Below are 12,553 nucleotides of genomic sequence, written 5' to 3'. Positions count from 1 at the left end.
TGTTTTGTTAATGGAGAGTTTGATGATATACTCTCAATGTTTTGAGTTTTGTTGGAGAATGGAGTATAGCTTTTTGGTGTGAGAATAAGGGTTTACATGATATTTTTTGGTGTTTTTTTTTATGGGATGAGTATGTAGAAGTTGATTATATTTATAATGTAGAAAAAATTAGGTTAAAAGATAAAAAGAGAAAAAAATAAAATCAAATAATACCTGAATGAGAGAATCATATCAAATATCATCTGATTTTTTTTCTTGATCAACAAGCTTACAAAATTTGACTAATCAAAAGATAGTATGACAAAGCACGACCAATCAAAACCAAATATGCCAAAATGCGACTAATCAGAAATATGGATGACAAATTGTGAGATGTTTTTACATTTTTATGATATTTTGACTATTTTTATGAATGTCATGACATCCATGAAATATTGAACACCTTCAACCATTCTTCATCGAATTCCACAAAATCAAAAAGCATTAACTGAAACTAGGATATCAAAGAGCTAATAACTCTAAACATGAACCCAAAAGAAGAACCATAAACATAACCCAAATAACCAACTCTAAACATGAACCAACCAATACCCAGAACATCTCCCTAAATTAAAACAATACAACAAAAATATTAAAACATAACATTAGAATTCCAAATCCTGAATATACAACACAACCATCGTAGTCATTGTAACCAAAATATGTAAACCCTAAAAACTAAAAAAAAAATAAAATATAAACCTAAACACAAAGTTCATATTTTTTTAGAAATACTTACGTTCTTTACTCTTTGAGACAACAATCCACTTGTGATGTACTCTTAATGCAATCTTCCACAGTTCTTTAGTGTCATTCCATATGGCGCCTCCTTTTTTTTTTTTAAATTTTTTCAGTTACATGCAGATTTACGTGCGAATAATGTTACCTGCGGAATTACCTGCGAATTTACATGCAAAATATTTTAATGTTTGGTCTGCGTGTAAATCCGCAGGTAAATTCGCAGATAACACTAAATCTACCGTTGGAAAATTTGAAAAAAATTGGAGGTGTTATATGGAATGGCGCCTACGTGTAAAACACCCCAAACATGGTTATTGGGCAATTTTCTTGAAATAGGGATTAGTTATGTACTCCTGCAAATTCGAAGACAATTTTAAATGAAATGACGCTCATATTAATGATGTTTCAGTGTCAACTCAGCAGTGAAATGTTAAAAAAAAAACTAATTTATTTAAGATTTATATTGAACTTGTCATCAATGTGAGTTCCATTTCATTAAAAATTGTCTTTTGTAAGGGGATCAAAATCCTAAAAAAACTAAAATAAAGAAACTAAAATTCAAGATTTTTAAATAGGGGACCAAAATTCAAAAAAAAAATAATAGAAGGACCAAAATTATAATTATGCCTAAAAAAATTTTTTCCATTAATTTTGTTATATTATACATCTGAAAAAAAAAATTAAAATATGATTTTCGAGAGCATTAATTTTGTTATATTCATTTGAAAAAAATAGGGAACCATTTCACCTTTCAAAATAGTCTCTACTACTGCCATGTCTACGGTTGTTTTCCCTCTCATTGTCAACACTTCCACTCCCTCCCAATTCACCTTCCATGTTTGGTTTTACATTACTTGTTAGTATGCTATGTTAGTAGTCAAAGTTTGAACTATAAACTTTGTTCTCCTGCTCTTCGAGTGTCTATGTTTGGTTTTACATTTGGAGCAGCACTCAGTATTGATTCTGGTTGTGTAAAATTGATTCTGACATGTTTGGTTGTTCTCGAGTAGAATTGATTATACTTTCTAGAGTTGATTCTATTTAAAGTTAGGATTTGTAGCTTTTGAGTATAAATGTGAATTTTAACTTAAATTTAGTGTTCAACTCTATTTAAGATAAATTTATCAAAGTATAAATCACTTTACTTTCATCTCACTTTTAGACAAAAATCAATTCATTTGAAATCAGTTATCTGAACTGCAGAACCAAATCCATGCTTAGAGTCTTTTAGATAAACAACTTAATTAACATTTATTATATAAGTGCTAATGTATAAGCTATTTCTATAACCAAAGATAAAATAAAGACTTAACTACTTTCATATAAGTTATCATATAAGTTATGCAGGAGAGGTTATGGAGTTAGTTAAGCTCCAAACACAGCTTATAGACCTTTCATAATTTATTTCTTGAGGTTCTTCTGAGAAATTAAATGGGTGTGTACTTGAATGAACAGTAAAATTTTTTTATATAAGATTGTGCATCGGTGTAACTGAGTATCCGGTTCTGCTAGCCTTTGATGCGACAATTAACAGTCTCCATGTCTATAACAGTCTAACCATCTTTCAGTTGCTAGATGAGGATGTTGGCTTGACAGTTGACAGATACATTTTGTAATGGTTATTAGGTTTGAGACCGAGGTTAGCATTTGGTTTTGAGCCAAGATTATCTCGAAGACAAAGTAAAACATGAAAATAAAACAAAAGTTGTTTTGTTTGAATCGAATGTCAAATGTTATCTTAACTGTAGTGGATCCTTTTAGGAATTTGAATTATTGTATCATCATTATTTCTTGATTTTGTTCATGTATATGTAGGGGAAATTTTGCCAATCTTGCGGAGGATCTGTCGTTTTTCGACTTGCAGTGAGTATTCCATGGAGGCATCTAAGAATTATGGTGTTTTGAAGGGTACAGCTTTGAATGTGTGTCGTTGCAACCCTCTTGGTAATTTACCAGTAACTTTGAATTGGCTTAACTGCATAATTATGATTTTAGTTTTGAATAGTATCCACATTTTGTTATAAATAAATTCCTTATACAAATTTCAGATGGGTCTGGATATGATCCTCCAAGATGGTTTGGTGAGATTAAACAAGGGGAAGAACTTGACGATTGATTAATTTCTAGTGGCATATTTTGAATCGGTAAGCATTGCAAACTGAGCATTTTATAAACTGAAGTTCGTTGATGTGCTAATACTGCAGGCTCTTAGTTGTTTTTCCATCTGGTTTCTTGTGTCATTTGGTTTCTTAAGATCTTACCGCATCAGATAAATTAGATCAGGGAGAATGATAGCTGAGATTGGAATATTATTTACGATGATCAAAATAAAATGTCTTTCATATTTGTACTGGAAAAAAAACCGGTATGAAATAGTGAACATCTCTGTTCATCTTTCAATATCCTATGCTAGTGCCTAGTAGTAGTAGTACATCAACAACCACCCTTTTCAGTCCAATATAGCTACATGTACTACTACTAGCATAAGATATTGAAAGATGAACAGTGATGTATATTATATTAGGATATGGACCATAATCAGTAACTAGCTGTAAAGTTTCTAAATAATTATGTTACCATAAGAAAAGTTTCTCAATAATTCAACCTTTATTACTGTTCCTTCTTTTTCTTTTGTGGTACAAAACACATGAGCTGAAGTGAGAAACCAAAAAAGAAAAAGAAAAAAGCTTTTTGTATAATCTCTGCTCTTTTGTTTACTACATCACTTAAAATATTGTGATCACTACACCTTATTATATGATTAAAAAATTAGAGATGTATATTATATCAGGATATGGACCATAATCAGTAGCTAGCTGTAAAGTTTCTCAATAATTCAACCTTTACTTTATACTACTGTCCCTTCTTTTTCTTTTGAGGAGCAAAACACATGAGCTGCTGTAGTAAGAAACCAAAAAAGAAAAAGAAAAAAAGCTTATTCTTTTGATGCTAGCTACTGCAAATTGGCGAAGGATCTTGAAGAATGTTCATACTAGCTACTTGAGTTGAACATTCACTGAAAGTGCTGAAAATAAGGTAAAAAAGTTTTAGTTTGGTTAAGATTTTATAATTCAATTTAGAGTGTTTTATGTTTTTGAATGATATTCCAGAGAAACCACCTTGCTACTCTTTTGTTATTTTCTTAGATTTTCAATTTTGTATATGATTTCTATTTTCGCTCTTCATTCCATTTTTCAACATGATTAATTAAAAGTCTTCTTAAAGGATCTTAAACTTTTATTTGATAAAATCTCTATTTGAAGTTTCTCAAATATCTATTAAAAAAAACTATGAAACAAACCTTCGATGAAAAGTGTGTCATCAAGTTGATTTTTTCAAATAACATGACTCTAAAAATTCTATCTACACAAAAAGTACATAAATGATATGTTGACAAAACAAAATTCATTATCAACCATTCTATTTTCCAACATACAGTAAACACCTAACTTTGATCTATTGAAATTTATTTAGATGGCGAGTTTCTTGACTGACTTGGCGAAGCCGTATGTGGAGAGATCGATAAATGCAGCGATTGCAGAATCAAGTTATATTTGTTGCTTCACGTGCATTGTGAAGGATTACGAAGAAGAAAAAGATAGATTGGAAATAGAAAGGACAACTTTCGAGCGGCGCATGGAAGAGGCGACAAGAAGAGGGGAAGATGTTCTACCTGATGCTCTTGCTTGGAAAGATGAAGTTGATCAGCTCATTCAAGAAGATACCAAGAAAAATCAAAAATGTTTTTTTGAATTTTGTCCTGATTGCTTATGGAAATATAGTAGAGGAAAATTACTGGCAAATAAGAAGGAGCGAATTAAAGAATTGATGGCAACAGGAAAGGAACTAACAATTGGACTCCCTGCTCATCTTCCTGATATTGAACGATGTACGATCCAACACTATGTGCATCTTAAAAGCAGAGAATCTCAATACACAAAGCTTTTGGTTGAACTCAAAGATGACAATAATTATATGATTGGGTTGCATGGAATGGGGGGCACAGGAAAAACTACATTGATCAAGAAAGTGGGTAAGGAACTTAAGCAATCAAAACAATTTACTCAGGTTATTGATACGACAGTGTCATTTTCTCCCAATATTAAAAAGATTCAAGATGATATTGCCGGGCCTTTGGGATTGAAATTTGATGACTGTAATGATGTAGATCGACCCGGAAAACTATGGCACAGATTGACCAATGGTGAGAGGATTCTTCTAATATTGGATGATGTGTGGGGATATGTCGATTTTAATGAAATTGGAATTCCATATAGTGACAATTGCAAAGGTTGTAGGATTATTGTAACCACGCGCGATCGGTCGGTGTGCAACAAATTAGGGCGCAATAAGACAATCCAACTAGATCTCTTATCTAAAGAAGATGCGTGGATCATGTTCAAAAAGTATGCTGATCTAAGTGAAACCTCAACGAAATTTTTTCTTGACAAGGGCTGTAAAATTGCAAATGAATGCAAAAACCTACCTATTGCAATTGTTGTTATCGCTAGTAGTTTGAAGGGCAAACAACATCACCAACATCAGGAGGAATGGGACATGGCCTTAAAATTCTTGAAAAAAGACATCTCAAGGCACAAGGACGATGATGACGTTCTTGAAATTTATAAATGCTTGAAGTTTAGCTATGATAAGTTGGATGAAGAGGCCAAGAGTCTATTCCTTTTGTGTTCTGTATTTCGAGAAGATGAAGATATTCATACCGAAAGTTTAGCTAGGCTTGCCATCGGAGGAGGTCTTTTTGGGGAAGATTGTCGCAACTACGAAGAAGCCCGAAGACGAGTAGTTATATCCAAAAACAAACTCCTAGATTCTTGTTTATTGTTGGAGGCTGGTCAAAGGAGCGTCAAAATGCATGACTTTGCTCGTGATGCAGCCCAATGGATAGCGAACAAAGAGATTCAAACAAGAAAAGTGTATGATAAAAATCAAAAGGCAATGCTTGAAAGGGAGAAAAATATTAAATATTTGTTATGTGAAGGCAAGCCAGAGGAGGTGTTTTCTTGTAAGTTTGATGGTTCCAAGGTTGAAATTCTAATTGTCATCATTGATACTTGCGGCTTCCGTGATAGAGTAATTGTCCCAGATTCATTTTTTGAAAATAATGTCAGCTTTCGAGTTTTTCATTTACGGATTGATACTTTTTTGATAATTTTATCATTACCTCAATCGATGCAACAATTGAAGAATATCCGATCTCTTATATTTACAAATTGTATTTTGGGTGACATCTCTTTCTTTGGAAATCTGCAAAGTCTTGAGGAACTTGATTTGGATTATTGTCGAATTAATGAAATGCCTAACGGAATTACAGAACTAGAGAAATTTAGATTGTTGAAAATGAAGAGGTGTACAATTGATAGGAATAATCCATTTGAAGTGATTAAAAGATGCTCATCACTTCAAGAGCTGTACTTTGTAAATTGGCAGAAGACTTTTCATGGAGAAATAACTTTTCCTAAATTGCAGAGGTTTCATGTAAGTGAGAATGAAATTAATTCTTCACTATTAAAATTTGTGTCTATTGAATGGAGGAAAGAGATTTTCCTATCTGAAACAACATTTAAGTATTGTATGCAAGAAGCAGAGGTTCTTAGACTAACAAGAATTGAGGGGGAATGGAGAAATATCATACCTGATATTGTTCATATGGATCACGGTATGAATGATCTAGTTGAGCTTGGATTATGTTCCATGTCACAACTAAAGTTCCTCATTAACACTAAGCATCCTCATTCTCAAGTATCAAATGTTTTCTCCAAGTTGGTTGTGTTACGTCTAACAGAAATGGAAAATTTGAAAGAGTTGTGCAATGGTGCTCTTTCCGTTGACTCTTTTAAGAGTTTAGAGAGTCTATCTATTGAGGATTGCAAACAGTTGCAAAGCTTATCAGGGATTGCAAACCAATGCAATCTAAAGAGCGTGTCATTGACGAGATGTCCCATGTTGATCTCCCTATTTGAAGTGTTAACTTCTCATAATCTAGTGTTGTTGGAGAAATTGGAAGTAATTGATTGTGAGAATCTTGAATACTTAATAAAAGATGAAAGAAAATGGGAAATATGTGATAGCAACAGTAGCAATCCAATGTTTATGAAATTGAAAGTTCTTGAAATTCTGGGCTGTCCAAAATTTGAAAAAATAATTCCGCTTATCTCCGCTCATGATCTTCCGGCACTAAAATCTATCAAGGTGGAAAGGTGTGAAAAGTTGAATTACATATTTGGTCAATATGTCGAACTTGGGTCCCTAGAAGATATGGAGCTTGGCTGTGTACCCAATTTGATTGACATTTTTCCAGAATGTAATCGTACAATGTCTTTCTCCACTAACAGGTCATCTCCTATTTCTATATCTGCTTCTGAGCCAACTACACACTCAAACACTATCAAATGCAGCATCTTGTCATGGACTGATAGGTATTGTTGTGGTAAAAAATTGAGGAGTACCACAAGTTCTAAAATTCCATTGATTGATGAGCATCAACCGCACACCAAATTAATGGTAACTCTTTCACCTACTTCTACTTCTGATATGTTAGTTCTTACACTTCTTTCACCAATTTAATAATATTTTCACACACAAAATGATATTTTCTGGAATTTTATATATGTGCACTATGAGATTATTTAATTTCCTATTTATTTGGATTATATTGCAGAAATCAAACTCAAATTGTCTTAGCATAAACATTTGGGAGCTATATAAGATCCTATGCAATGTTAAAAAGATTGTGTTGACTGATTTGATGAAGATAAAATCAGTATTTGTCCTATCTTTTGCTCCAATGTTGTTGGAAGTTTTGATAATTAAGAGATGTCATGAATTGAAGCACATAATAATAGACACGGGAGATCATGATAGTACTGGTGGAAATAACTATGGCAATGTCTTCCCAAAATTAAAAGAGCTTGTCGTTGATGATTGCATGCAATTAGAGTGCATATTTGGACACTACAATAATGATCATCCAAACCACACTGAAAGAATATTTTGTGTCAATGAAGTAAATGAACAACAAGTGAACTCAGGATTGAAGAATATTTTGTGTCCGTTTGCAGGTCCCAAAAATTCTTTTGCCCTCCTGAATCTAACAAAGATAACAATTATTGGATGTGAAAAACTACAAATAATTTTCTCTGACTCTATATTAAGATGCCTACCACAATTGGATGAGTTAATGATAGGTGACTGTGAGGAGTTGAAACATATCTTCCAAGATGATTTGGAGAATCAAAACATGTCGTCTTCAACAACATGCTTCCCAAAGCTAAAAGCACTTTCTGTACAAAAATGCAATAAATTGAAATATGTGTTTCCAGTCTCTATTTGTAACCAACTTCCTGAGTTAAAGATTTTATTCATAACAGAAGCAAAAGAGTTAGAGGAAATATTTAAAAGTAGTGAAGGTGAGGGAATTGAGATTGTCAGGATTCCAAATTTGAAAGTTGTAGCAACCTTGGGTCTACCAAGCCTCATCCGGACACAGGAAATTCAATTTCAGAGAGCAGAATATCATTTTATAAAGAATTGTGATAAACTCTCTTTGACTTCAAAATCAACAGAGCTCAACTTCCAGCTCTTTTGGAGTATTTGTGCTGATATTCCAGGTACATATACACAATATTTTGCCAAACTATGTTTTGTAATATTTGCACATGCAAACTGCTACAAAGTTCATTAGATTAGAATACAAAGAGGTTTATATCAATCTTTTGTTATTAACCTTTTGTTATTTCAACTAATACGTTTAAATTTTTGCTGTAGATTTTGAATGGAGTTATTATTTGTACAATCAAGTTCAAGAGTTAGTTACTGAGATTAAAGTTGAAGCAGCATCAAAAGATGAGATGACTTCTCCACAGGTCAATACCAATATATTGATTCAAGTTTTCCACGCCTAAATTCAATCACCATGATTATATATTTAAAACATGTTATTTTTTTGTGCAGATGAAAGTAAAACAAACACAAGAGACAGACCAAGAACTTGTTTTTGAAAATGTTGTTGGTCAAGTGACACCATTAGTAGCAATACTACCAACAAATTCAGAAGTAATTTCCATGCAATGTTAAAATATATACTTATTCAACTGGAACTAATCAATAGTTCAAAATGACTGATACTCTTGTTCTTATTATAGGCACCGAGGAATGAACAATCAGTTGATCAACAAAGTCCACTTGAAGAAACTGATGCTACTGTCACACCTTCACAGGTAAATAAAGTAAAACATATTTTTTTCCAAGTGCTTCTTATGACTACGTTGCAACTTTAATATGCATTTGTATGGTATGCAATTAGTCGGAGGGTTCAATGTCTGAAAAAGCTGTAGGAACAAAGAATGTGTCACCTATACAATTAGTTGCTCCTAAACAAAAGGTATTTCCCTTTTTTGCTTATATTAATTTTTATGATTTTTCAACATAAAAATCAAATTCTACAACAATCCTAAATTTTAAACAGGGTATTGAGATAAGTGTTGAAGAAGAAACTACATCAGCTAATACAAAGATAATAACATCATCAACTCGTTTAGAATCAGTAAGTTCAAATTCACATGCTAATTTTTTAGAATCAAGCTTAATACTAAAATTCTTTTGTTTTCTAATTTTATTTGTTATTTGCAATGAAACAATAATATTATTTTGAAGATCATGTTTTTATCTAATTCATTAACTTTGAGATAATTTTATCCGGAGTCGACTACATGAATCAAATTACTTTATTATGTTATATTAAAGACCATGTTTTTTTATCTGATTCTTTAACTTTAAGATATTTTAAATAAAAATATGAAAAGCAACATATTTTACCTCAATTGCTTCCTTAAAAGTACCTGCAACTAATTTAATTTTCCATGCTATCCAAGGGTTCATCGTCAGAAAAAATAGCAGCAGCAACTTTATCCCCCATCTCTGAAACAAAGAATGAGTCACCTAAACAAAAGGTATATCTCCTTTAAATCTGCTTATGTTATTATGCAGGAATTGAATTATGCTGAAAACTTAACTATTCTTTTAAATCTAAGAAGGATATCAAAATAAGTGTTGAAGGAGGAGCTGCATCAACTAATGTTAAGACATTAGCAGCATCAACTTCTAAGCGTGAAAAGCTTTCTCATGTGAGTCTATTGTTTTTCGAAATTTGGATTTAATGAAATAATTGTTTTTAAATTGAAAATGATAGATATTCACACATTTGAGAAGAAGTTTCGTAAATAATATATATATATATATATATATATATATATATATATATATATATATATATATATATATATATATATATATATATATATATATATCAATGATCCATAATGAAATATATAATATTCAGTTTTGATAATTTCAAACTTTTAATTCATTCTAAACAAACAAAAAGCATATCCTGTAATTTGGCAGGGATTGAATTATACTTCTAAATTAAGACATCCTTTTGATTTTAAGCAGGATATAGAGATAAGTGGTGAACAAGGAACTACATCAACCAATTCCATGGCAACAACATTGTCAATTCCAATAGTTACTTCTGAGCATAATAGTTCATCCCAGGTGAGTTTGTTGTATATGGTAGGCACCAAGCTTTAAACTTTTACAACCCTTAATAGTCCAAGATTTAAAATATATAATTTTAGAAAATATAATGAGGTTGATGCTACAAATATTATTAATTTAGAGAAATTGATATTTATTCAATTATTTTGTTATATATGAGTAGGAATATGGTAATGGCCAAACAACCCTTCAATCTTTTTCAATTTCCACAAAAGAGCCACTTGCTATGGATGTTGTTGATCATGGAGGCCCACTGCAAACAAAACAGATTAAAAATCTAGGTGAATACTTTTTCTTCATTTTATTTGTAATTAACTTTCTTGTTCTCGAAGAAGCTTAAATATTATTGGCTATACTTTCAGGGGACACTTCTCAAATAGTAGAAGATTCAGGTTCTTCTTTATTTGTCAGGAGGGAGCTTGAGCAACTAGTCTCTGAGAAGCATTTGAATTATGAAACCTTGTCTCTATTGACAGATTTCTTTGTGAAGCATCCTTCTATTCTTTTAAAGGATGCTTTACTGACTAATAGATTCAAGGGTTATGCCTACACTTGCCTTGCAGATTTGTTGACATTCCTCCAAACACATAGTGTGTTGGATGTCTTAGGTTCAAGTCATTCTGAATTTGTTAACTTATTACAAGTTATGCGCAATTTTCCTTTTAACAAGGATTGGTTGGATGGTGTTGAAAAACACGCTTTGTTTCCTGATATGCAATTCTCTCGAGATGCGATGCAAAAACTATTGGATTCTAAGAAACAAGTTACCAAGGAAGTCGAAGAGATGCGTTTGAAGTTGTATTTTGTCAATCAACATGCAGAAGATATCAAGCATCAATTGAGATCCTCTGAAGCTGTTTTGGCGAGTATCATTCAACAAGAGGAACAAGTTTTAGAAACTACGGCTGCTTTAAGTGTTCCTCTTGGCTATTAGTCTATAGTTTGTTGTTGAAGCTTTTACACTTGAATGAAGTTTATTCGTTATGTAGTTTAAGGCTATGTTTGGGAGTTTGGGGGGGAGGGGAGGGGAAGGCTTCCAAAAACAAAATTTTAAAAAAATGTAGGAAAATATTTGACATTTTTTGAAAAAATGATTTTGTTTAGAATGATAAAAGAGTTATTATCATTAGTAAATTTTTTATTTTTAAAATAGTATAACAACCTAAAAGATATTTGGAATATTTATATAAACCTTTCAAAACCCCCCAAAACCCTCCTACAATACAATTTTTGAGTTCCCCCATTTTATGGGGTTTTTGGTGTTATGAATAAACTCAAACCCTCCAAAACCCTCCTACCCAAAATCTTTTTATCCTTTTCACCCAATTCCTTCTATTTTTCAAAACCCTCCCCTCCCTTCCCCTCCAAACTCCCAAACATAGCCTAAGCTTTTCTCATTCGACATGAACTATGTATTATTATACTTGAGTATTTTAAGATTGTTATTAATTGTTGTATTTACGTTGATGTAATTTTTCCCCTTACTTCAAAACTTGGGTCTTATTGGATAACTTCTGCTACAAGCTGGTGTTATTTTCCAATTAAAGACAATCTGTCTAATTTAGGGGAGAATATGTTATAAGTCAGTTTCCTTATAAATCTTTAATAACATACGTAATTCTTTCAAACCTCCATGGAGTATACCTCCAGTCAATGACTCATAGCAATTTCAAATTTCATTAAGAATAGATAGACAAGAGAAACTATCCATATTTTAAATATAATTCGTAACAATTATTACTGGTTAAATAAAATATTTTAATTCACGTGTAGTAATTTTTGTCTAGAAATGTATCTCCCAATTCACCTTATCAAAAAATATTCTAACTTAACAACTCAATGACAAATTCAAGGTGTCATGGCAGGTTCGTATCAGGTGGATTAATTGTGTTAATATAAACACTAACATGTCATTTATTGCAACTCATATTTTCAGAGAGAGAAACAGCTGTGCAGACTCTAGCTAATATAGGACTTACGGTTCCTGAATATACTAATTATATTTTGATTCCTGATTTTTTGAGAGCCGATTTTGTAAAGTATAGGTTGGGTTTGCCGTTCTTTAGGTTTTCTTCTCCTTTAGTGGGTTTTGGTGTAGTCCCCCCACTCCTTTTGTATCATCTTTTTTGCTATTTTATAATCTTATTAAAAAAATGTATACTTCCGAATTTGTGAAGCGGTCTTTTGAAAAAAATGT

The 12,553-nt window shown here is 31.9% G+C and overlaps 1 protein-coding gene across 2 annotated transcripts; it reads left to right on the top strand.

The window, feature by feature from the left end:
* The first annotated feature begins 2,010 nt into the window (after positions 1-2,010).
* LOC131637512 (uncharacterized) lies at positions 2,011-11,815 on the top strand. 2 transcript variants are annotated; one of them, XM_058908103.1, is made up of 16 exons: positions 2,012-2,419; positions 2,596-2,724; positions 2,829-3,816; positions 4,255-7,302; positions 7,460-8,408; positions 8,566-8,663; positions 8,752-8,853; positions 8,943-9,017; positions 9,104-9,181; positions 9,266-9,343; positions 9,672-9,749; positions 9,834-9,923; positions 10,252-10,353; positions 10,520-10,637; positions 10,719-11,351; positions 11,745-11,815. In XM_058908103.1, exons 4-15 carry the CDS (start codon positions 4,255-4,257, stop codon positions 11,288-11,290), a joined length of 5,388 nt encoding a protein of 1,795 aa, XP_058764086.1. In that variant the 5' UTR covers positions 2,012-2,419; positions 2,596-2,724; positions 2,829-3,816; the 3' UTR covers positions 11,291-11,351; positions 11,745-11,815. The 2 variants fall into 2 exon arrangements, with proteins under 2 accessions (XP_058764084.1, XP_058764086.1); XM_058908101.1 differs by having other exon boundaries at positions 2,011-2,419; positions 9,831-9,923; positions 10,249-10,353; positions 10,719-11,815.
* Positions 11,816-12,553: the final 738 nt, after the last annotated feature.

Source organism: Vicia villosa, unplaced genomic scaffold (genome assembly GCF_029867415.1).
Source record: "Vicia villosa cultivar HV-30 ecotype Madison, WI unplaced genomic scaffold, Vvil1.0 ctg.002018F_1_1, whole genome shotgun sequence".
Classification (NCBI taxonomy): Eukaryota; Viridiplantae; Streptophyta; class Magnoliopsida; order Fabales; family Fabaceae; genus Vicia; species Vicia villosa.
Note: the sequence above shows the minus strand (reverse complement) of the source record. Positions and strands in the feature narration are given on the sequence as shown.

What these genes read in the sequence shown, in the direction of transcription:
- LOC131637512 (XM_058908101.1), top strand. Translation starts at nt 4,255, where the DNA reads ATGGCGAGTTTCTTGACTGACTTGGCGAAGCCGTATGTGGAGAGATCG. An exon ending in TATTTGTGCTGATATTCCAG is followed by an intron (nt 8,409 to 8,565) that starts GTACATATACAC and finishes TTTTTGCTGTAG; the next exon opens with ATTTTGAATGGAGTTATTAT. An exon ending in TACTACCAACAAATTCAGAA is followed by an intron (nt 8,854 to 8,942) that starts GTAATTTCCATG and finishes TTCTTATTATAG; the next exon opens with GCACCGAGGAATGAACAATC.